Source organism: Nansenia antarctica (genome assembly GCF_963989245.1).
Source record: "Nansenia antarctica genome assembly, chromosome: 16".
Lineage (NCBI taxonomy): Eukaryota > Metazoa > Chordata > Actinopteri > Argentiniformes > Microstomatidae > Nansenia > Nansenia antarctica.
The window spans coordinates 26,224,996-26,250,447 of record NC_137686.1 but is presented as its reverse complement, the minus strand read 5'-3'; the positions used below and the strand labels follow the sequence as shown (position 1 = coordinate 26,250,447).

Sequence of the window (25,452 nt, the reverse complement as noted above, 5' to 3'; positions counted from 1 at the left end):
GAACAAAAAGAATAATAGAAGTACTTCTATTGCTATGAACCAGGCATTATGACTGGCTGTGCTGGCAGAGACAAAGGGCTATAACCAACGGTAAACATAACAGCAGATATAATGTCACATCCTTTATTATGCCGACCCCAGTCAGCTGGAGGTTCGGGTGCTTCTGGGTAGTGTAGTTCATACGAGGGGGGGTGTCCCTATTGACGCAATCCGGAAAACAGCACTTCCCAGCATACCTCTGTCCTCCACGTGGCTAGCCTTTGTTTGCAAACAAAACATCATGTCCTGAAACATTTTCATGAAAAAAAAATAATAATCTTGAAACTTCTTAGTCAACACCGATTGAGTAATAAAGCGGCGGGTTGCCTCATCGGCCTACACGGTTTGCCACAAAGTCAATGTTATGTTGTCTGTGAACCATGTGAGGCCATACATAAAACATAATCACGACAGGTTGAATTGTATTTAATTTAATTTAATCTAAATGAGAGACATCAAACATAAATACCCGGTTCCTTGGAAGTTCCATATAAGAAATGTTTATGTTTTTAGGGTGAAAACCTTAAAGCTTTAAAAGCCGTCTCTCAGTCTCAGCATCCTCTGGGTAATACAGTTAAGTAATAAAAAAATCAACTCTTTACTACTTCTACTAGAAGGCTATCATTCCTCTGAAGCTCCATAAACACAAGTTTATGTTTTTCAGGTGAAACCGGGTGAAGGAACCCTGGCACCATACCGCACCTCTCAACACATCCTCTTAAATTAAATGAATCTGAGCACGATAATGTTATAATTGCATTGTAATGTTGCACAATCACAGAACTACCGCATTAGTTCTCTGAACTGTGGAGAGTTAACTTCACCCGTGTTCAACGTCCCAGCCTAGCGGAGTGTGACAGCAGCTGTGACAGCTCTGTTTTTAATCAACGTCTCCCTCTAGTGGACGTTTGATGCACCTACGCACCCTGCATGTATTTTACCCTGTCTGAGAATAAAATTAAGATAATTCATAACATAATTACTGTGTTAATATTGTTATAGTAATTTAGTCCCAGGCCCAGTAGAGAGTTAGAGCCCTCCACTCCACATCCTGGTTCTCTAATGTTTCCCTTCGACCAATGGAAATATGTGTTAAGCTATGCGTTTTCTCTCCATGTACAAAAGAATAGATTTGGTGAGGCTGCATTCTCATTTTATGCACCCAAATTGTGGAATGCACTGCCAGTTTACATTAGGGATGCAACCTCAGTAAATATGTTAAAGTCAAGACTAAAAACCCATCTTTTTAATAATTGCCTTTAAATGACGAAATAATAAAATTATGATTATATAATGATTAGAGCACTTTGAGCTGCAACGTTTGCAGGAAAAGTGCTATACAAATAAAAAGTTATTATTATTATTCGACAATCAGTTTATTATCTGCTTTCTGAGTGGTAAATACACCAACAGGGTGTCACAGTGTATCCAAATCAATTCACAGGCACAGCATACGCCCGCAAGACATGAAATCAATCTGGAGTCATATCATATCGTGTCGGCCAAATACAGTTATTAGAAAGGTACACTTCCCTTCACGACAGCTTCAGTAGACAACCAAACTAGTGTTGCTACTTCTCATGTTACAATCAGTAACATTATAGAACTTGGCAAGTAACATTACTAAACCCTGCACACACACACACACACACACACACACACACACACACAAACCCACACATACACACACACCCACACACACAAACACACACACACACACACACACACACACACACACACACACGCAGGCACGCACACACACACACACACACACACACGTGAGCACACACACACACACACACACACACACACACACACACACACACATTCTCTTGTGGAGGCCTTAAACTCACCTGTCTCACCTACGAGAAGCCAAGAGGGTTCTTATATAATAGTTGTTGAAGTGTATAAAAATAACCTCCAGACCAAAAGACAAGAGATAAATATATGGGCAATAATAATAATAACTTTCATTTGTATAGCACTTTTCCTGCAAACGTTGCAGCTCAAAGTGCTTCAATCATTATATGATCATAATCTTATTATTTAGTCAATACCATTGAAATAACTTATAATACATATTATACTTATTCATCCTGCGTAACACAAGCAGCAGAGCTGTGAGCCATGGGGACCAACTGACAATCAGTGAGAAAGACATGGAGGAGCTGAAGAGAGAGAACGCAGGTGACTTTGAATCCTCTCAGATCGAGGCATTGAACTATAGTTCAGTATGTTGGGTTATACTTACAAGCGACTTGAAATATTCAACAATTGATGTTTTTTTATCAACACGTTTCCAGCCCAAGCAGCAGAGCTGTCAGCCATGGCCAGTACTCAAGTTGTAAACTTAAAAGAAAATCAGGGGGGATGGTGGATTTTATCATATGGGGACAATTTTAGCATCCCCACAGCGTCAGTGACTTCAGTGTCTTGGTAAAAATGTCATTGCATGTGTGCGTTCCTACTCCCTCGCCCACAGTATTTTACTCAATATGCTCAAAACTAAATGTTGCAATAGCAGTAATACCACGTTCATTGATAAAATGACATGAGGGATGGAAAGGGGGTATGGCAGTTTTAGAAGGGGGATGATTTTGACCGTTTGTATTTCAGTTGGGGGATGCCATCCCCCCTCATCCCCCCTCAACTCGAGTGCTGGCCACGGGGGCCAGAGTGACAGCCTGTGAGAGTGAGGTGGAGGAACAGAGGAGACAGAATGCAGGTGAGTATGGTGTGTCGGGTGTCACTAATTCTATAGAAATCTTTTCTCACACCAAAGCGATTACGTGTCTTCTGTCATTTGGCAGCATGGGGAGAAACAAGGAGACAGATAGAGAACAACCGTCTTCGCCTCCTCTCCTGTTGACACAGACAGACCAAAGGTGGCGTTCTCCACTGCTCTGACTGACACCGGTCCCGTGGGACCCTTCAACTCTGACACAAGTCTAGTCTACCGCAAAGTCTTCACTAGCATCGGCAATGCTTACAACAACAATCACAGTTACAACAGCTAAACATCCACTTCTATCACTGGGTGACATCTTCACTAGTATGTACTATGTAGGCCACCGTACCGCTGGAACTTTGTCCTACTTTCCACAGACACGGGTGTCTTCACAGCTCCAGTCTTCACAGAGGAGTCTTCTACTCCAGGTTCACTGCATGAGGTCACGACCTCAACTGACATGGGTGTTCACCTGTACAGGAATGACCAGAGCGTGTTGTTCACGCAATAAAGTATGATAGTAATGGTGAGTATGTATGAGTGTGTGTCTAACGCAGCAGTTGTGCAGGGGAGGTTGATGTGATGTGGTCTCCCTGCCAACCACCCAGGCTCTATGATGGTTCAGATAATAACCACCTTCAGCTTCCTGCTCGTCACCGTGTAAATGATGTCACGTTCAACAGAGTTGAAATGTGGAAAGAAGAGAGATCTCAATGTTTCATTGGAAACATTCTCTCTCTCTCTCTCTCTCTCTCTCTCTCTCTCACTCTCTCTCTCTTTCTATCAGTGGAGGCTGGTGACTTCCAGAATTGAGGAGGCCAATTTTTTTTCCGCTTGCTCGCTTCACTCGCGATGGAATGTTCCCTGTTCTTCTTATCTGTCTTTGTTAAAAATTATTAATTTGTGTTTGGCGGTACTGAAGGGATTGGGACACTCTCAGGATGGTGGATGAAGCAGCTTTTATTGCCTGCACAATGGGTCATCAAATAAACAAAACAATTGGCATGAATCTCTGGTCCGCCTGCAGCAGCTATTGTCCCTTCTGCTCAGGCTCACAACATTCACCACAACATACTACATACAATCAATGACATGTCAAAAGCACTCAAACACTATGTCAATCAGACACACAACATACAATTCAGAACAATACTTCATCCATTTCTAATATTTATCCTGCAGAACAGCACTCATACGCGTGTGGCGGAAAAAGGTACTACACGGAGGCCAGGCCTCCTGTGCCCACCCATTTTCAGTGATTTGGCCAATCACATTTATTGCCATGAAAAAAATTGCATTACATTGACTTCTATGAGAAACCACTTTCCGACAGGAGGCCTGGCCTCCGTGTAGTACCTTTTTTCCGCCACACGCGTGTATGAGTGCTGTTCTGCAGGATACATATTAGAAATGGATGAAGTATTGTTCTGAATTGTATGTTGTGTGTCTGATAAAAAAATATAATTATTGCTTTTTAAAATCTCTCTCTCTTCTCTCAAATTATTGGGGAGGCCAGGCCTCCTCTACCTCTATGGAGGAGCCTCCACTGCTTTCTATGTATATATATATATATATATATATATATATATATATATATATTAATGAATGAATGGACTTTATTGTCATTGCTACAGTACAGGTACCAAACAACGAAATTTAGGAATATATATATTTACACCAACACACACACACACACGCACACACACACACACATGCTTCAGACGCACAGACACACAGACGCACAGACGCATACACACACATACATACACACACACACGCACACGCACACACACACGCACACACACACACACACACACACCGTGGTGGCGTGGGCCTTTTTAGGAAGCCGCATAGATGTCAGTTAATAGATCGCTGATATGACCCTATTTTTTTTTTGCCGCTCCTCGAATTCAGTTAGTCGGAACATTAAAATGTGGGTGGGTGGTTTCCCTGCCGACGATGACTGTGAGCATTTTGAAACTAATAAGCAAAGTCTTATGATCTAGTATCATCTCTGCGGCGTTCATTAGGGGATGGTTTGATTGAGGTGACCTTTTTCAAGTGTCAAATGTAATTTGATTTGAAACCACCAACCTGTGTGCTGCCTTAGATACACACTCATACTCACCATTACTATCATACTTTATACAACAGTTAGTTCCAACCAAGTCATTTGATTGGACAAGAGGCATTCCATGAGTGCCGATATACAGTATAACAGCACTGGGACTTTTAACTATATGTATCACTCCGCCGCACAGGTGTTCTATTAAATGACTGTTAATACAAAGTAGCTAGCCTGCGGATGTTTGTGTTCGGGTTACTAGGCAACAGTACAGTTGAAGTTCAGTTGCAGAACAATTTTTTTGTTGGCGGAGCCAAAATAAATGATTAAATAAACACACAAACAAACAAACGAAGTACCTGCGGCCTCGTACCTATGACCGAATCACAGCCGTGCTGATATTCAGTATAACAGCTCTCCCTCTCGTGTGATATTGCTTAATTATTACGTGAACGACACGCTCTGGTGATTCTTGTACAGGTGAACACCCATGTCAGCTGAGGTCGTGACCTCATGCAGTGAACCTGAAGGAGAAGACTCCTCTGTGAAGACTGGTGCTGTGAAGACACCTGTGTCAGTGGAAAGTAGGACAAACTTAAGTACAGCAGTACGGTGGCCTACATAGTACATACTAGTGAAGATGTCACCGAGTGATAGGGGTGGATGTTTAGCGTTGTACCTGTGATTGTTGTTGTAAGCATTGCCGATGCTAGTGAAGACTTTGCGGTTGACTGCGGTAGGAGACAAATAGAGAGACCCATAGCCTGAGAAACTAGTGACTGCAAAACCCTCACTGCTTAGTGTAAGGTCATGAAAGTCCGAATCAGGACCCGGAGCAAGTGGATGAGTTTGCAACATTGTTGCATAAATTATTTCTCTGATTTGCGTTCTCACAGCCCTTTATGTAAACGAAGTAACATACGCAATCGAAGCAACAGCCGTGGTAGTTGATTGGTCAATGCATGCGCTGTTGTTTTCCTATGGACAGCCTCGATGCGTCGTTTCTAACCGGAGCGAAACCACCCTTTTCAAGCGGAGCATCCGTTGGTTGTTTGCTCCGGGAGCGACTTTGAATGCGCGTTCTCACAGCTCCAGACGACGCAGAGCAAAGCACATTTGATCCTAAACTCCATTTCAAGTGAAGCAAATGTTCTAGTGAGAACACACCCTTGTCTGGTTGTTTAAACCGGATTACTTTGGAGGACTCTTTCTGTTGGATAACAATGTCATGGATGCTCATGATCAGCAATTAAGGCAGGCAGGCCACAATTGTTTGATGAAGAGTCAAAGTGATTTATTATTTTTAAAAAGGTCATTTTTACAACTGCTATTTACGCTAAAACAAAATCATACAGACTGTCTATAAACATGCTCTCATCCTCTCAATTTCTCTCTCGCTCTCTCACACGCAGGCACACGCAAACACTGGGCTTACTGTCCTTACCGGTCCTTTTCTTTTTCCCGAGGGCAGACAAGGAATAATAGTACACGATCGGATCGAGACAACAGTTGATGGTGGCGTGGCACACGGTGACTTCGAACATCTCCACAGCCACGACTCTCAGATGAGCCAGCACCAAAACCAAACCGAAGGGCATAAAGAATATCAGAAACATCAACAAATTCATGACGAATATCATCATGATTCCCTTCAGGTTCTCCTCGCTTGGCGCCGTGCGGTCTGCTTGGCGCCTGTACAACGTCCTGGAGACCAGCCCGGTGGAGAGCACGTTGACGACCAGGAGAATCGACAGGAGCAGGATCGTGGGGATCGTCGACGTCGGATGCAGCATGTCGTTAGCGACCATCTCGAAGCAACGCGGCGGTCGGCAGTTGGTCTGGACCCGGACGTCGCTCAGCGTGACCTGCAGACTAGCGGCGGTGACGAAGATCCAGGCGCACGCGCAGACGGCCAGGGTCACCGTGGGACGGCGCAGTCCTCGCGAACGCAGAGGGTAGACCACCGCTAGCAGCCTGTCCACGCTGAGGAAGGTGATGAACACGGGGCTGGTGAAGATGTTGATCCGGAACAGCAGAGAGGCCGCGACGCACGTCGCCTGGTGAAAGGGCCAGCTCTTCGTGGCGTAGTAGTAGATACGCAGGGGTAGAGACAGGGTCAACAGGATGTCCGACACCACCAGACTGGTCATGATCACCACGTTGGACGACTTCAGGCCGTGTCTCTTCAGTAAGATCCACAGGGACAGCGCGTTGAGCGGTAACCCGACCAGCAAGACCACACTGTAGACCACGGCGGAGACCTCGTACCTGTGAGGCATCGTAGGCTCGGATGAACAGTTGTTGATGACAGCCATCGTGTCCTCGTCCGCTGAGTTTCTGATTGAAGCTATTTTCAGAGAGACACACAGATAGAGATAGAGAGAGAGAGTGGGGGAGAGGGGGGGAGAGAGACTTCCTGCGAAGGAAGGGTGGGTTGTCAAAAGCCACAAAGGAACAAAATAAACACTCAAAAACATTAAAAAGTAGAACCGTCACAACTTGTTATGACGCATTAGGACGATTTTCCAAGCACACAACTTTGACACCTACTATAATGCTGTAGCTCTGTTGGTCGACTGTAGGCATTAACTTCAATGCACTGAACAGTTTGCAGAGAGAGAGAGAGAAAGAGGAAGAGAGAGAGAGAGAGAGAGAGAGAGAGAGAGGAAGAGAGAGAGAGAGAGAGAGAGAGAGAGAGAGAGAGAGAGAGAGAGAGAGAGAGAGAGAGAGAGAGAGAGAGAGAGAGAGAGAGAGAGAGAGAGGAAGAGAGAGAGCGAGAGAGGGAGAGAGAGCACACAACTTTGACACCTACTATAATGCTGTATCTCTGTTGGTCGACTGTAGGCCATAACTTCAATGCACTGAACAGTTTGCAGAGAGAGAGAGAGAGAGAGAGAGAGAGAGAGAGAGAGAGAGAGAGAGAGGAAGAGGGAGAGAGAGAGGGAGAGAGAGAGAGAGCACACAACTTTGACACCTACTATAATGCTGTAGCTCTGTTGGTCGACTGTAGGCCATAACTTCAATGCACTGAACAGTTTGCCGAGAGTGAGAGAGAGAGAGAGAGAGAGAAAGAGAGAGAGAGAGAGGAAGAGAGAGAGAGAGAGGAGGAGAGAGAGAGCGAGAGAGAGAGAGGGAGAGAGAGAGAGAGAGAGGAAGAGAGAGAGAGAGGAAGAGAGAGAGTGAGCGAGCGAGAGAGAGACAGACAGAGTGAGACAGAGAGAGAGAGAGAGGAAGAAAGAGAGAGAGAGAGAGGGAGAGAGAGAGAGAGACTTCCTGCTACCTTAGATAGATACAGGGGAAGTAAAAAGGCCCTAACCATAGGCCAAATTCCAATCAGGTTTTCTCAAAAAACACTCCACTGAAACTGCCCTGCTCAGACTCCGGCAAATGTTCTGTACTGTCTGGTCCTGCTAGATCTCAGTGCAGCTTTCGACACAATAGACCATGGAATTATGTTAGATAGACTTAGGGAGTGGGGTGGCATCTCGGGGAGTGCCTTAAACTGGTTCGCCTCCTACCTTAAAGACAGAAGTTTGTGCTCGCGCCAGTCCTCTTCACACTATACATGCTCCCCCGAGGCCTCCTCATCAGCAAGTTCAGGGGTCTCCCTCATCACTGCTACGCAGACGACATCCAACTTTACTTTACTCCTTTAAACCAGACAAACTGGAGAAACTCGTCACCCTACGACAGTGTCTGTCCACCACTGAGAGCTGGATGGGCAGCAACTTTCTCCAACTCAACGCAGCCAAAACAGAAGTGTTGATGATCGTAGCTGCTGAAAACACTGCCTCTAGACTAGCCACGCACTGAGGGTCCCTCAAAGACGATGTTCGCCCCCATCTAAGAAACCTGGGCGTTATTTTTCGACCAGCCCATGCATTTGGACAAACACGTGAAATCTCTGACACGTACCTGTTTCTTTCAGCTCAGAACTGTTGCCAAGCTCCGGTCCATTGTATCCCACGCTGAATTAGAACTGTCTGTACATGCCTTTGTCTCATCCAGACTCCACTACTGTAATTCACTGTTTTACCTGTCTCAACAAATCAACTGTAGCAACTGTAACTTCAGCTGGTCCAGAATGCGGCTGCCAGGCTTCTCACCAGGTCTAAGAAGTCATGCCACATCACCCCCATCCTAACATCTCTGTACTGGCTCCCGGTACGACTAGTGCTGGCGTTCGCCTTCAGAGCCCTCCATGGCCAAGCCCCCGTCTACATCTCCCATCTCATCCACCCCTACTCATCCAGCCGGTCACTCGGGTCACCCGACCAGGAGCTCCTGGTCGTACCCAGGACCAGACTGAAAACAAAAGGGGACGTTTGAGGTGACGGCCCCAAGACTCTGCAACGCCCTCCCCCCTGACCTGAGAGCCGCTCCCTCAGAACTACTCTTTAAAGACGGACTTGTTTAGGCAGGCAGGCTGGCAGTCACCTTAGATACGTTACACTACTAATTACGCATTAGGACGAGTTTCCAGCACACCACTTTGACACCTACTATAATGCTGTAGCTCTGTTGGTCGACTGTAGGCCATAACTTCAATGCACTGAACAGTTTGCAGAGAGAGAGAGAGAGAGAGAGAGAGAGAGAGAGAGAGAGAGAGAAAGAGGAAGAGAGAGAGAGAGAGAGAGAGGAAGAGAGAGAGAGAGAGAGGGAGAGAGAGGGAGAGTGAGACAGAGAGAGAGACTTCCTGCTACCTTAGATAGATACAGGGGATCTATGGGGAGAGCCCAAAGGTGAATGCCCTAACCATAGACCCTAACCATAGACCCTAACCATATGCCCTAACCATAGACCCTAACCATATGCCCTAACCATATGCCCTAACCATATGCCCTAACCATAGACCCTAACCATAGGCCCTAACCATAGGCCCTAACCATAGGCCCTAACCATAGGCCCTAACCATATGCCCTAACCATAGACCCTAACCATAGGCCCTAACCATAGACCCTAACCATATGCCCTAACCATAGGCCCTAACCATAGGCCCTAACCATATGCCCTAACCATAGACCCTAACCATATGCCCTAACCATAGGCCCTAACCATAGACCCTAACCATATGCCCTAACCATAGACCCTAACCATATGCCCTAACCATAGACCCTAACCATAGACCCTAACCATAGGCCCTAACCATATGCCCTAACCATAGACCCTAACCATATGCCCTAACCATAGGCCCTAACCATAGGCCCTAACCATAGACCCTAACCATAGACCCTAACCATAGGCCCTAACCATAGACCCTAACCATAGGCCCTAACCATAGACCCTAACCATATGCCCTAACCATAGGCCCTAACCATAGACCCTAACCATAGGCCCTAACCATAGGCCCTAACCATAGGCCCTAACCATAGACCCTAACCATATGCCCTAACCATAGACCCTAACCATATGCCCTAACCATAGGCCCTAACCATAGGCCCTAACCATAGGCCCTAACCATATACCCTAACCATAGGCCCTAACCATAGACCCTAACCATATGCCATAACCATAGGCCCTAACCATATGCCCTAACCATATGCCCTAACCATAGACCCTAACCATAGACCCTAACCATATGCCCTAACCATATGCCCTAACCATAGACCCTAACCATAGGCCCTAACCATAGACCCTAACCATATGCCCTAACCATAGGCCCTAACCATAGACCCTAACCATAGGCCCTAACCATAGACCCTAACCATATGCCCTAACCATAGGCCCTAACCATAGACCCTAACCATAGGCCCTAACCATATGCCCTAACCATAGGCCCTAACCATAGACCCTAACCATATGCCCTAACCATATGCCCTAACCATAGGCCCTAACCATAGGCCCTAACCATATGCCCTAACCATAGGCCCTAACCATAGACCCTAACCATATGCCCTAACCATAGACCCTAACCATATGCCCTAACCATAGACCCTAACCATAGACCCTAACCATAGGCCCTAACCATATGCCCTAACCATAGACCCTAACCATATGCCCTAACCATAGGCCCTAACCATAGGCCCTAACCATAGACCCTAACCATAGACCCTAACCATAGGCCCTAACCATAGACCCTAACCATAGGCCCTAACCATAGACCCTAACCATATGCCCTAACCATAGGCCCTAACCATAGACCCTAACCATAGGCCCTAACCATAGGCCCTAACCATAGGCCCTAACCATAGACCCTAACCATATGCCCTAACCATAGACCCTAACCATATGCCCTAACCATAGGCCCTAACCATAGGCCCTAACCATAGGCCCTAACCATATACCCTAACCATAGGCCCTAACCATAGACCCTAACCATATGCCCTAACCATAGGCCCTAACCATATGCCCTAACCATATGCCCTAACCATAGACCCTAACCATAGACCCTAACCATATGCCCTAACCATATGCCCTAACCATAGACCCTAACCATAGGCCCTAACCATAGACCCTAACCATATGCCCTAACCATAGGCCCTAACCATAGACCCTAACCATAGGCCCTAACCATAGACCCTAACCATATGCCCTAACCATAGGCCCTAACCATAGACCCTAACCATAGGCCCTAACCATATGCCCTAACCATAGGCCCTAACCATAGACCCTAACCATATGCCCTAACCATATGCCCTAACCATAGGCCCTAACCATAGGCCCTAACCATATGCCCTAACCATATGCCCTAACCATAGACCCTAACCATAGGCCCTAACCATAGGCCCTAACCATAGGCCCTAACCATAGACCCTAACCATAGGCCTCGGCCTACAACTGATCTTGCTTAAAACCCTGCCAAACACCTGATGCAGTAATCACTTAGGGAGTTGATGCATTAAAGGTGAAACTTGTTGTTTTGTGTGTTCCTGTGTGTCTGGCCACGTTGATCATTTGAAAACATAAACATGTTGCATTTTCTAATAGCAGCAAATAATATACATGTGCTTATACTTGTATATGAACCATACTTAAAGACCAATGCTCAACCTCAACACCAGATTTGAGAAAGCGCTTTGTTTGGACCGAAACAGCATTCTTCACTGGACGTTATCCATCATGCATCCTCATGCCTTGAGCTCTCCTGATTTATCAATGCATTTCTAGCATTATTTTAAGGCTCAAATCTATATACTGGACCTTTAACAAAGGTTTTAATTTGATTATTTATTGCAAACCTCAAAACAATGAAGCCTGATTAATAACCAGAGCTCAGAGGTACTGGGGACCAGGGATTGGAGTTCAGAGGTGCCCAGCAACCTACATTTACATTTACATTTGTGGCATTTAGCAGACGCCTTATTCCAAAGCGACTTACAATCAACACATTTGACTAAGCAAGTGAATCATCAATCCACCAGTCGCCTCAGGAAGAGTAATCTAGCTCAGGCCAGGGGCCATTGGCAGTCTCAGTGATAGAAGGAAAACGTAGAAACCTACATTTAGCAATGCTTTTATCGAAAGTGACTTACTAATCAATCAATCAATCAATCACATGTATTTGTATAGCACTTTTTACATTTGACAATTGTCTTAAACTGCTTTACAACAAGAACAATACTAAACTATAGATAAAAGACACATGATATGAACTAACACCAACCCACAGACCCTCAACAAACAAGACAAGTTAAAAAAAAGAAGAAAAAAAGAGAAGAAACTCCCCAGGAGGGAGAAAAACACAGGGCCCAGTGGCAAGGGAAAACTCCCTGGGAGGAAGAAACATTTAGAGGAACCAGAGCAAACCATGCTCTGAATGAAACACTGCAACAACCACCACCACCACAGGGGGGCACTGTTCTACTAAAATAAACAAAACGGAGAAATTCTAAATTCTAAAAATACAGATATCATAATATGAGGGTGGTGGAGGATATTGATGGTGTAGCAGTTCAGATTGATTGATGTATTGATTGATTGATTCATACATTGATTCATTGATGTATTGATCGATAAACCATGGCTGACTTCCTGTGAGGAGCAGACAGGGAAAATGCATCATAATGTGGTTGGTTATTAAAAGGAGTTAAGAGCAGAACATCTCCAAAAATACTCATGTGTCCTTGAGTTTTTGTTTTCTATTAAATGATATTCAGAAGCGACACTCTTACTCGAATGCTTCAACAGTGCAGAAGGTTTGTTATCACCCTGCCCTGTACACCCCAACCCTTATTTCTCTTGATATCCCAACAATTAGATTAGACTGTAACACTTATGAGACATGGTTGCTGTTTTATGAAGTGCCATTTTGTTTAGACATGGTTGTTGTTGTTGTTGTTTTTTGGAGCGCCATTTTGTTTAAAGCAAGACAGAGCCACCTCACTCTATTGTCACGATCCAACTGTTCCTAGTTGTCATGGTAAGCTCAGGGGGTGTTGATTGGCTACCCAGGGTACATGGGGGAGTGGCTTGCCTGTTGGCGGGACTCTCGAAAGGTATATGACAGGTGCTCATTAGCTACCTGGGGAGTAGAGGTTCGAGAGAGTGGAGAGTGGAGAAGAGTAATACTGATTGAGACGCCTTACCTAGAAGAGAACCCCTTGGACAATTACTATCTTCCTAGTCTAGGACTTCCTGACCGACCGCCCCCAGAGGGTGCGGGTGGGCCCCCACACCTCCACAGCCCTCAGCCTCAGCACTGGGTCCCCCCAGGGCTGCGTGCTAAGCCCCATCCTCTACAACCTCTACACCCACGACTTCACCCCCGTCCACCCCAGCAACTACATCGTAAAGTTTGCAGACGACACCACCGTGGTGGGATGTATCTCGGGGGGGGGGGAGGCGGCGTACAGGGATGAGGTAGAGCAACTGAGCAAGCTGTGCAAGGTTAACAACCTGCTGCTAAACAAGTCAAAGACCCAGGAATTCATCGTAGACTTCAGGAGGAAAAAGTCCGAGATCCAGCCCCTGCTCATCTACGGAGAGAGCGTGGAGAGAGTCTCAACCCTCGGATTCCTGGGACATCACATGCGGGATGACCTGACCTGGAAGGACAACACAAAAGGCACCATCAAGAGGGCACAACAGCGGCTATACACCCTGAGATGCCTCAGGAAAGAACACAACAAGCAGGAGATACTGGTGGCCTTCTACCGCGGCGCAGTGGAGAGCATCCTCACCTACGGCATCTGCAACTGGTTCTACAGCTGCACAACAGCGGAGAGAAACGCGCTGCAGAGAGTCGTGAGAACAGCACAGAAGATCATCGGCGCCCCCCTCCCCTCTCTGGAAGAGCTGTACAACACACGCTGTCTCAGGAAGGCCTCCAAGATCTCCAGGGACCCGACCCACCCTGGGCACTTACACTTTATCAGGCTGCCCTCGAAAAGGAGGTACAGGACCCCGGCCGCTAAGACAAACAGACTGAAGAACTGCTTCTACCACAGGGCCGTCAAGGCCCTGAACACAGCAAAGGCCTAAGTTCTGGGCCCAGGACAGTCTGGACGGATTGTATGGCAGCTAGTGCTGAGGCACAAACATGTACATTTCAAGCCTGCAAACTGTGACACTTTAAATAACGTGAAAAAATACTTTTGTGCAATATGACAACCCTAGTTGACTATCTGTGCAGTATAGTACAGTGGATTGTGTACATAGCCTTTATTTATGTAAACCAGCTTCTTGTGATTTTATTCTTTTTCTAAAAGTGTTTTTTTTTTTTTCCTTTCCTAACACCAGGGGAGCCACCCCTCCTAAATTTCGTTGTTTGGTACCTGTACTGTAGCAATGACAATAAAGTCCATTCATTCATTCATTCACTATTGATTGATTGATTGAAAACTTTATTAGAAGATTTGCAGAAGTAGGTACATGAAAGTACATATTACATACAAGGTCAACTAACAGGATAAAAACCCAAGAAAGCCACTGGCTTATTTCAATTGGGGTCCTTGATTCTCAATTCATCGTTACATGTAAGACAGACAAAAAAAACTAGTACTATCTACAAGATAATACAGACAAATAACTATTACTATCTACAAGATAAACATACATCCATCATGGGAAGAACAATACAACAAAACATAAGGTATGTACAGCGGGTAGGACAGGTGGGGACATACACCACAGGTGGGGGCGGGGGACAAAACACAAAGTATGTACAGTGGGTAGTTCGGGTCTTTTAATCTGATTTTTGATTTAGAGGGTCCAGTTACGGATTGCAGCCTCCTGTAAATGTTTTTTGAGAGTGGTTTTGAAGGTGGGCAGTGTTTTGCACTCCTTTAAGATTATAGGAAGGGCGTTCCACATTTTTACTGCATAGTTTGCAAACGAGTTTAACCCCTTGTTTGTGGTGCAACGCGGTTGAACGTGGTTCGTGGAGCTTCCTCTGGTATTGTATGTGTGGACGTTGTTCACTTTTTGGAAGTATGTTGACAGGTACTTGGGTGTCTTTGTGGTGTAGCGTATCTTGAAGACCAGGCCCAGTGCAAGCTGCTGCACTCTGTCAACTACTCGTAGCCAATCAAGGCTAAAAAAATGAGCAGCGGTTAGATGTGTCCTAGGGTTGAGGCCTAGCAGAAGCCTAACCAGTTTATTTTGGGCTGTCTGGAGTCTTGTTTTATGGGCCTTTGTGGTTCTATAGTACCATGATGTTACGGCATAGTCGAAGTGACATTGAATGAGAGCTCCTGATAGGGTCCTCAGTGTGTTTTTACTGACAAGTGAGGATATCCTGTACAAGAATCTAGTTCTATGGTTCACTTTTTTGATTACTTTTGCTGCCATTTTATCTCCGGAAAGATGGAGCCCAGGTATGTAATATCCTCTTTTCTTGTGATATTAATGTTACCCACTTTTATTTTAAAATGTTCAGCCTTTCTGAGTTTAGATGGGGATCCGTATAGGATGGTTTCAGTTTTACCTAGGTGTATTGATAGTTTATTGTCAGCTAGCCAGATGCAGATTCTACTCAGTTCAGTGCTTAGCGCTTTTTCCACCTGCAATATGTCGCTGTCAGAGACCAGCAGAGCCGAGTCATCCGCGAACAGGAACAAATTGCAATCACATGCTGATGACATGTCATTCACATATATTAGGAACAGTAAAGGTCCCAATATGCTTCCTTGTGGAACGCCGCAGGTCACTGGGAGGGGGGGGGACAGTGTTCCGTTCACACTAACCACCTGTTCCCTCCCCTCTAAGTAGGATTGCATCCAGCTCACCGATGTTCTATCGAACCCAATTGCTTTCAGTTTATCTAACAATATGTGGTGATCTACTGTGTCGAATGCCTTCTGGAGGTCCAGCATGACCATGCCGCAGTACTTGCCCGAGTCCACCTCATGGTTGATGTGGTCGTTCAAATAGAGAAGGCATGTGTCAGTGGAATGGGATGTTCTGAATCCTGATTGAAATTCATACATCAGATTTTTTTCGGTAAGGTACCTATCAACCTGTTCATAAACTATTTTTTCCATAAGTTTCGAGATGGAATTAAGAATAGAAACAGGTCGGTAGTTGCCTGGGTCTAATTTGCTTCCTTTTTTATACAGTGGGGTTACCCTTGCTATTTTAAAGTCAAGGGGGACGTGTCCCTGTTTGATGGAGAGGTTTATTATGTGGGTGATGATTGGGGTAATGGAGGCAGCTGAGTCTTTTAGAAATCTGGCTGGAATATTGTCATGGCCCGTGGCCTTTTCTGAGTGTAGAGCGCCCAGCTTTTTAAACACCTCATCGTTTGACACCATGGAGAGTTTAAAATCATCTTTGCGTACACCCAGTTTATTGTAGAACGCACGGATGTGCTCTACACCATAACGCCCTGAGTGGGGTGGTAGATTGTTAACTAATTTAGTGGCTATGGTTGTAAAGAAAGTGTTTAAGCACTTAGCCACATCCAGCTTGTCTGTAAGGAGAGAATCTCCAGATTTTATGCTGATGTTTGTAGACCTGGTTTTGAGTTTTTGACTGCAACCTAGTTGGCTATTAAGTAGCTTCCAAAGGTCACGTGGTTTGTTTAAGTTTTCTTCGATTTTGTTATCGAGGTATTTTTTCTTAGCAGATTTGGTCATGGTAATTACCTGATTGCATAGTTTGTTGCATTGTTTTTAAATTTTCTCAAAGTGGGTTTTGAGATCTTCGTTTAAGTGTTTCACTAATTTTGATTAGCATTTTTGAACTTCAGAGCATTTTAGGTCTCTGACTTTCATAGCATTTAGAATGTCCGAATTCATCCATGGTTCCGATTGGGCTTTAACCCTGGTGGTTCTCATGGGGGCTATACTGTCAATAATATTTAGGAATTTGGTTTTGAAACCTAGCCATGCCTCTTCAACCTGTGTGCATTTTAGTTCATCTAACCAGTCTTGATTCTCCAGTTTATGGTTTAAGGCCTCACTAGAATAGGATTTAAGGGATCTAGTGGTTACAGTTTTATGACCGCCAGCCTTGGGTTTATGTTTTTTACGAGTGCAAAAGATCATGTAATGATCACTTAGCCCACATACAATAACCCCACTCTTGGAGATTTTGGACTCATCCGATGTTAGAATGAGATCTATGGTGGTTTGAGTAGAAATACACACCCTAGTGGGTTTGGTAATTTGTTGACGGAGACCGTGTAATTCAGAAAACCTAGTGAAGGATTTGAAAACGGATGCTTCATTTCTGAGCATGTCCGTGTTCCAATCCCCAATAAGAATCTTTTCCACACAGTCAACGTCATCCAAGCACCCCTCAAGAATATCATAGAAATCATTCTGATCGGGAGGTCTGTAGATAGTACCAACCAGCACCGGTTTTGCTTTGTTAAAGATAATTTCAACCCAAACAGATCCTAATTTGTCACGATTCAGGTCATACCGGGTGTTAAAGATAATATCGTTGTGAATGTACATGCAGACACCACCCCCATACCTGTTCCTGTCATTTCTGATGACTGTGTAGTTAACTATTTCAATCTCTGGGTCTTTGATTGATTCATCAAACTTGGTCTCAGAGAAGCTCAAAATGTGAACCTTGCTGTCATGGAACATTTCTCTGATTTGGTCCAGTTTAGGCACAAGACTGTTCACATTAAGGTGAACAATATGCAGGCCCTTACTGCTGTGTCCAAATAGAGAGTTCATGTCCTTGACTTGGAAATAGTCACCATTCAGGTCATCGTCAAGTTGAGGATTGGGGGATGGGTATCAAGACTATTACCATGTGGAATAGTGGATTACCCCCGAGGTCGTGTTGTGTCGTGTCCGGTTTTGTTTGTTATGTTATATGTCAATACTGAACGGGAAGGAACACCCCACTGAACGAACGTGCGGGCTGTTCAGTATCCCCGCGGACCACGCCACGATACATCGGAGCCAGGTAAGCCATTTCCCCTTAACATCTACCTGGGTGCTGTCAGCTAACCCTGAGCTAATCTACCTGTGTCCGGCCTCGGCCCTGTGTGGGAACGAGCCCATTGACTATCAATGTACGCACATTGCTGTTGGGTCGTGACACTATGTACACCAAGAAAACTGATAATTCCATCCAACCCATGGTAAATACAAACATCGGATATATCTTATCATCATCGTGAATGTTAGGACAGACATTAGCCCAATCTCTGTGAATTGTCTTATCTGTAAACAAATAGGCGGTACTTTTAATAGATAGAACAGCAGTTTAATGTGCATATGAGAAATTCTTGAAACATAATTACATTATACATTACATACATTTACCATTCACCATAATCCATATACCATAATTAGACCTCCAGTAATAATAATAATAACTTGTATTTGTATAGCACTTTTCCTGCAAACGTTGCAGCTCAAAGTGCTTTAATCATTCTATAATCATAATTTAATAATTTAGTCATTTAAAGGCAGTATTAAAAAGATGGGTTTTTAGTCTTGACTTGAAAATATTTGCTGAGGTTGCATCCCTAATGTAAACTGGCAGTGCATTCCACAATTTGGAATTGCATAAAATGAGAATGCAGCCTCACCAAATCAAAAATTGTTTGTTCATGTGGTACACAGAGAAAGCCAGCGACAGAAGACCTGAGAGCTCTATTGGGCTGATATGCTAGCAAAAGGTCTTTCTCATATTCTGGTGCTGTGCCAGTGAGAGCTTTATAAACAAGCAGAAGGATTTTGAAATCTATTCTGAACTTAACAGGAAAAAGAAAATATAAAAATACGGTCCTCAATTTATTAAAAAAAATATATGACCTCTTAAAACCCTTTGGAATTGCAAGGAAAGTGATCCAGAGAGCAGAGGTTAAAAGGCTTTACAAAGGGTTAACTAATGCTTGATCAGTCAAAGCATCACTAGTCATAAATGTACATACAGCACTTGTATTGCAGCTTATAAGCTATTATGCTACATGCTTTTATAAAATGCAAAGTGAAGTAAGATGAGCCTGAATTAATTAAAACGAATGGTGACATGGTCATATTTGGAGCCCAGGACTGGATCTGTCTCATACATCCAGTATATGAATACATGAATATATATTCATATATATATATATATATATACATGTTACGGTACATGTGGGAAAACTAGGGTTAGGGTTAGGTGCTAGGGTGCTACGGTTAAGGTTATGGTTAGGGTTAGACATGCCAGCATGTACCAAGTCGACGTAGCACCTAACCCTAACCCTAGTTTTCCCACATGTACCGTAACATATACATATATATATTTAAATAGACTCTATTTACCATTGTTACAGCAATGATCTAACCACCTTGTCCTTGTTAGACAGACGAAGCCATGGGCGGTTACACAGATAAAGTGAGTCCAGTATAACTCTATACTGTATAACTGTACAGTATAACTCTATACTGTAGCGCCTTTCTAAAACTCAAAGCACTTTGCATTGCTTGGGGACACCGAACACGATGCTCCGAGCTGAATAATAAGCTGATAATTACTAATGAGACAGTGCTGAGCCAGCACTCCACTGAAAAAAAAGGCCTTTAGATTTACGTAATTTTAAATATATATATTATTACTATTGTGTAGGCATTTCCACATGATTGAAATCTTTAATCATCAACACCAATTTGGTTGAACATCAAACATTTAAATACATCAAAGAGAAAATCGTTTGATGTGTAGATTAAACGCAATTCAACCACATGGAACTGATTTCCACACAAAACATTTTCTAACGTAAATCCAAAGGCTTTTGTTTTTTCTCCGTGTCCCCTGTACACAGCATTCACTACCGCTATGTGGCTCTGAAGCACCCAGATAATCGCGGTGGCTGTTCCGCGCTAGCGAGCTACTGACACCTGAGACACCACAAGGCCTCGACCGAGGTTTCAGTCTGTCACGTAGCCCCTAGCTGGCTTCCTGTGACACCTACACACTGACACCCTCATTACTTCCTTATGTACAGTAATGTAAATGGGCTGCACTTACGTATATAGAGCCTTATTTCAAAGCGCTTTACAACGGCCTCTCATTCACACACACATTCACACACACATTCACACACCAATGGCGGCCAAGCTACCATGCAAGGCGCCGGCCCGCTCATTAGGAGCAATTTGGGGTTCAGTGTCTTGCCCAAGGACACTTCGACATGTGGCCAGTTGGGGCTCGAACCTCTGATCTGCCGACCTTGCGATCATTAGACGCCGGCCGACTCTACCTCCTGCGCCACAGCCGCCCCGATAATGTATGCCACCGTGGTCCGATTCCTCTTAGTAAATACTGCAAATGACTTTGTCGAATGTCTTTCGAGACGATAAAGTTTGAGAGAGAGGATTGAATGAATCCTTGGGTCCTTGAGGTCCCAGTCCAATCAGAACTCTGAGGTGTTGCTGGTGTTGGTCCTCCTCTGGCTCATGGACCTCCTGAAGGTCTCTTTGGAACATCTCACCTCCCGGGCGATGAAGTAGTAACACAGGGCGTCCAGGCAGCAGGTGATGTTGGCCAGGCTCAGGCTCACCTGCAGGAACAGGCTGATCCTGGTCTTGGCCTCGCAGTCCTCGATCACACCACGCCGTACCTGGGAGGACACCAGGAGGAGAACCAGGAGGAGGAGGAGGAGGAGGAGACCAGGAGGAGAACCAGGAGGAGGAGGAGGAGACCAGGAGGAGACCAGGAGGAGACCAGGAGGAGAACCAGGAGGAGGAGGAGGAGACCAGGAGGAGGAGGAGGAGGAGACCAGGAGGAGAACCAGGAGGAGGAGGAGGAGACCAGGAGGGAGGAGACAAGAGGTTAGGCTCTCACGTCAAAACAGATTAGAATGCAAGGCAAGGCAAGTTTATTTAAATAGCATATCAATAAATATATTCTCTATAATAATAATAATAATAATGCATTTTATTTACAGGCGCCTTTCAGAGCTCTCAAGGACACCTTACAGAGCATCATTTGAAAACAAGCAACAGATTCAAACAGGTTAAAACAGTGATTCAAACAAACAAAAACAACCAAAACAAGACAAAACAAAAGACTTAAAAACAACCATCAGTTACAAATAAAGGTGGGTTTTCAGGCAGGATTTGAAGGTGGGGAGAGAGTCAATATTGTCTTGTGAAAGAGAGTTCCAGAGACGGAGGGCAGAGTGACTGAAGGCTCTAGACCCCATAGTGGTCAGGCGGGCAGAAGGTATAGTGAGTTGAAAGGCAGCGGAGGATCGGAGAGTGCGAGAGGGAGTGTAGGTGTGAAGGAGTTCAGAGAGATATGGGGGTGCAAGATTGTGAAGGGCCTTGAAAGTGAGGAGCAGAATTTTGAAGTCGATACGGTATTTAACAGGAAGCCAATGGAGTTGTTGAAGAACAACATGAAGAACAACATGACAAGAATAGATTAACATTATATATACGTATATATAAACATGTAATAAGATAATGAATAAGATCATATAAATTAATAAGAAAGGCATGGATTGAAGTGTTAGTGTTTAATCATAACTGATGCAAAACATTACGTTTTTTCTTTTTTTAGCTTAGATTTAAATATTTTTAGGGTTTGGGCCTGTTTGATTTTTTTGGGTTTGACTACAGTTCTGTGTCTCTGGTCAGAAGGGCCATTTCAGTAAACTCATCTGAAAACACAGTAAAGGTCAAAGTAATGAGGTAGTTGCTGCCTGTTGTGATTTAACTTCCAGCACTTTCATGTTTATACTGACACAGATAAGGCGACAAGGAAAAGACATCACTTTGTAAATCCTATAGAAATAGAATCCTATAGAAACAGAAATAGAATCCATAGAACGTATCGATTTCACACAATTAATAATATTTCTTTGTCTCATATATTAATAATATAAACAAGGTTACAAAGGGCTATTAAAAGTGCTACTAGAGATCTCGTAAAAAGTCATAAAATGACATCAGCATAAGTAAATAAAATAATAATAATCTAATAACGATTGTAATAAAGATTCAGGAAAGAAATACAATAAAAAATAATTAAAACAGACTAATCAAATAATATTTCAAACAGTAGATAACATTACAAAATAATACTTATAAGTCTGGATAAAAACAGTCAGTCAAGTCTTGCCTGAAGATAGAAGGCTGCACTTCAGTTCATATGGGGGTTAAAAGGTCTGCAATGTAGACTGGGGCTTATCCATATCTTGCTTTATAAAGTAATAAACAATCGAAAGTAATCAATAGAATCTTCAAATCTATTTAGTTGGAGAACATTTTTTAGAAACTCAACATGTAATGTCTGAACAAGACAATCTTTCAGAGACTCAACATTGAATCACTGGATTGAATCAAACGTTTGAACAGTTTGAATCTTAAGTTTGTACTTCTTCTCACTCCTTTTTGAATATGTCAAATAATAATAAATACATTAATAAATAAAACTAAATTAAATGTGCAATCATTTATTTTGCTTCATGCTTTTTAATTCTATTAGTTTAGTTTTTTTGTTTTCTGTTATATTAATTATTGCTGCTGTATCTTGTTTTGCACATATTTAACTCAAATAAACATCTCAACCAATCAATCAATCAATCACTGCATTTGACTAAATCGTTTTTTTAGAACTTAGATTAAAGTACTTTAATAAGTAATTAAAGTAATCAACAGAATCTTCAAATCTAGTTTAGTTGGAGAACATTTTCTAGAAACTCAACATTTAATATCTGAACAAGACAATCTCAACGAGCTAAGACTGAATCACTGGATTGAATCACTTCACCATTTTACCAAACAGTTTTTTAGTAAACCCTAGTTAGAAGTGCGACTCACCAGGAACTGCAGCAGGATGGCCAGATGACAGGGTGTGAACGGCACCAGGAAGGCACACAGGCTGCTGTAGATGATCCTCACGCCGTGGGCCCTCTTAGGACTCTCCTGGCCCGACGCCTTCAGCGCCCGGACGCTCCGAACCGAGCACCCCACCAGCACGGCGGCCGGGCCCAGGAACCCGAACGCCAGCAGACAACCTATCACCGCGGGGCTCCAGCCTTTCTCCGAGAAGCCGTGGAAGCAGTAGAAGTCCCCCTCCCCAGCCTGGCGGAAGCCTAAGACGGGGGAGATCCCCCCCAGCGCCACCACCCACACCAGGACGCACATCCCCAGGGCCGCGCGGGGCGAGCGCAGCTGCTTGGCCCTGAACGGGTGGCAGATGGCCACCCAGCGGTCCGCGGCGATGCAGACGATGGTGTAGATGCTGCCGTACATCCCCACGAAGTACAGGCTCTCCAGGCAGGAGCAGAAGACCCGCCGGCGGGGCCCCCAGAGGTGGTTGGTGGCGTGCATCTTGAAGGGCAGCAGGAGGAGCAGGAGGAGGTCCATCAGGGCCAGGTTGGTCATGTAGATGGTGGACTCGGTCCACTTGCGGAGGAGCACGCAGAAGACGAGCAGCGCCGCGGCGTTGAGGACCAGGCCCGCCAGGAAGATGGGCAGGTAGATGGCCAGCTCCAGGGACCGCATCAGGCGGTCCACCGCCTCGAAGGAACAGTTGGTCGTCATGGTTACGCCTGCGAGGCAAAGGCAAGGCGGGTTTATTTGTACAGCACATTTCGTACAACAAAAAGGGGGCAATTCAAAGTGCTTTACATATGGTATTAAAATAAATACAGAAAAAGAAGGATGGTAATAACAAATAAAAATAGGAATAAAAATGTCAAGAATGGATACATGTAGATAGAAATATATAGAAAATAAATAGATAAACATTTAACCACATAATAAGACCATGAATAAAAAGATGACGTGTTTCTGCTTTGTATGTCACATCTTTTAAAACATTTTACATGTTCGGCATTTAGCAGACGCCTTATTCCCCAGCGACTTACAATCAATACGTTTGACTAAGCAAGTGAATCATCAATCCACCAGTCGTAGCAGGAAGAGTAATCTAGCTCAGGCCTGGGGCCATTGGCAGTCTCAGTGATAGAAGGATTTAAAAAATATATATATATAGACACTGGAGAACATGCTGAAGTTTGGGGGGTGACCATTGCCTGCAGGTAGGCAGGGGCTGTCCCTTTAGCTGCCTGGTAGGCAAGCACCAGGGTCTTGAATCTGATGCGAGCTGCTATCGGGAGACAGTGCAGGGTGCGAAGGAGAGGGGTGACATGAGAAAATTTGGGTAGGTTGAACGCGGTCTGACAGGAGTACGTTGCAGTAATCAAGGCGGGAGATGACCAGTGACTGGGTCAAGAGTTGCGCTGCTTCTCTGGTGAGGAATGGTCGTATCCTTCTGATGTTGTAGAGGAAGAATCTGCAGGAGCGTGCTGTTGCTGCAATGTTCTTCGCACAGGATAGTCGTCCAGGATCACTGCAAGGTTCTTGGCTGTCTGGGAGGAGGTTACAGTAGAGTTCTCCCCTGTGATGGAGAAGGCTTGGAGAGGGCAGGCTTTCCCGGGGATGAAGAGGAGCTCAGTCTTGCAAGGTTGAGCTTGAGATGGTGGGCTGACATCCATGTTGAGATGTCCGCGAGACATGCAGAGACACGTGTTGCCACGTGTAGGTCAGAGGGGGGGAAGGACAGGCAGAGTTGAGTGTCATCTGCGTAGCTGTGGTAGGAGAGCCCATGTGAGGAGATTATCGAGCCAAGAGACTTGGTGTAGAGGGAGAACAGTAGGGGCCTTAGGACAGAGCCCTGGGGTACCCCAGTGGTGAGGGTTCGTGGAGAAGACAGCGAAGTCACCTGGTAGGAGCGGCCCGCCAGGTAGGAAGCAAACCAGGAGTGTGCAGTGCCAGAGATGCCCAGTTCAAAGAGGGTGGATAGAAGGATCTTGTGGTTTACTGTGTCGAAGGCAGCAGACTGTATGTAGCTGTGTTTTCAGGTGAGATCCAGGTCTCAGTGAGAGCAAGGAAAATGAGGGCCATGAAGGACGCATAAGCTGAGATAGCCTCTGCTTTCCGGACCGCTGACTGGCAGTACCAGAGACCGCCCGCGGCACTGAATTCAAGGTCAGTAGAAGAAGGTGGGTAGATGAGATTGGAAGGGTTGCGAGGGGGGATGTAGCGTCTATGTGTCCTCCTGAGTGTCAGAAGAACAGGAATAGGGAGAAAGCACATTGTGATGTTAGTCAGTAGAGGGGAAGAGGGTTATTGGACAAACAGAAGTAGGAGTAGCTACAAGACAAGCACCCCCCCCAAAAAATGGACGAGAAGATACTTAGTGCTTAGTGCCCTGGCCTTCCTCTCAGGCCTTCCTCGATGGACTCCCACAGATAGACTCCCACAGATAGACTCCC

General features: G+C 44.8%; 2 protein-coding genes across 2 annotated transcripts in view; both read right to left on the bottom strand.

Moving 5' to 3' along the window:
* The window catches only part of lpar5a (lysophosphatidic acid receptor 5a), a gene marked incomplete at both ends in the record, with an annotated part of 10,611 nt that extends 3,464 nt beyond the window's left edge, over positions 1–7,147 (bottom strand). Inside the window, one exon of the mRNA XM_080547106.1 lies at positions 6,277–7,147. Coding sequence (XP_080403232.1) covers positions 6,277–7,147 — 871 coding nt within the window. The remainder of the gene's footprint in view (positions 1–6,276) is intronic.
* A 13,430-nt stretch (positions 7,148–20,577) lies between these two features.
* On the bottom strand, positions 20,578–23,716 carry LOC308172195 (G-protein coupled receptor 55; the record flags this gene model as incomplete). The annotated part of the gene is made up of 2 exons (XM_080547105.1): positions 20,578–20,784; positions 22,991–23,716. The coding sequence occupies 2 exons, from the start codon at positions 23,714–23,716 to the stop codon at positions 20,578–20,580; spliced, it is 933 nt and encodes a 310-aa protein (XP_080403231.1).
* Between the last annotated feature and the right edge of the window lie 1,736 nt (positions 23,717–25,452).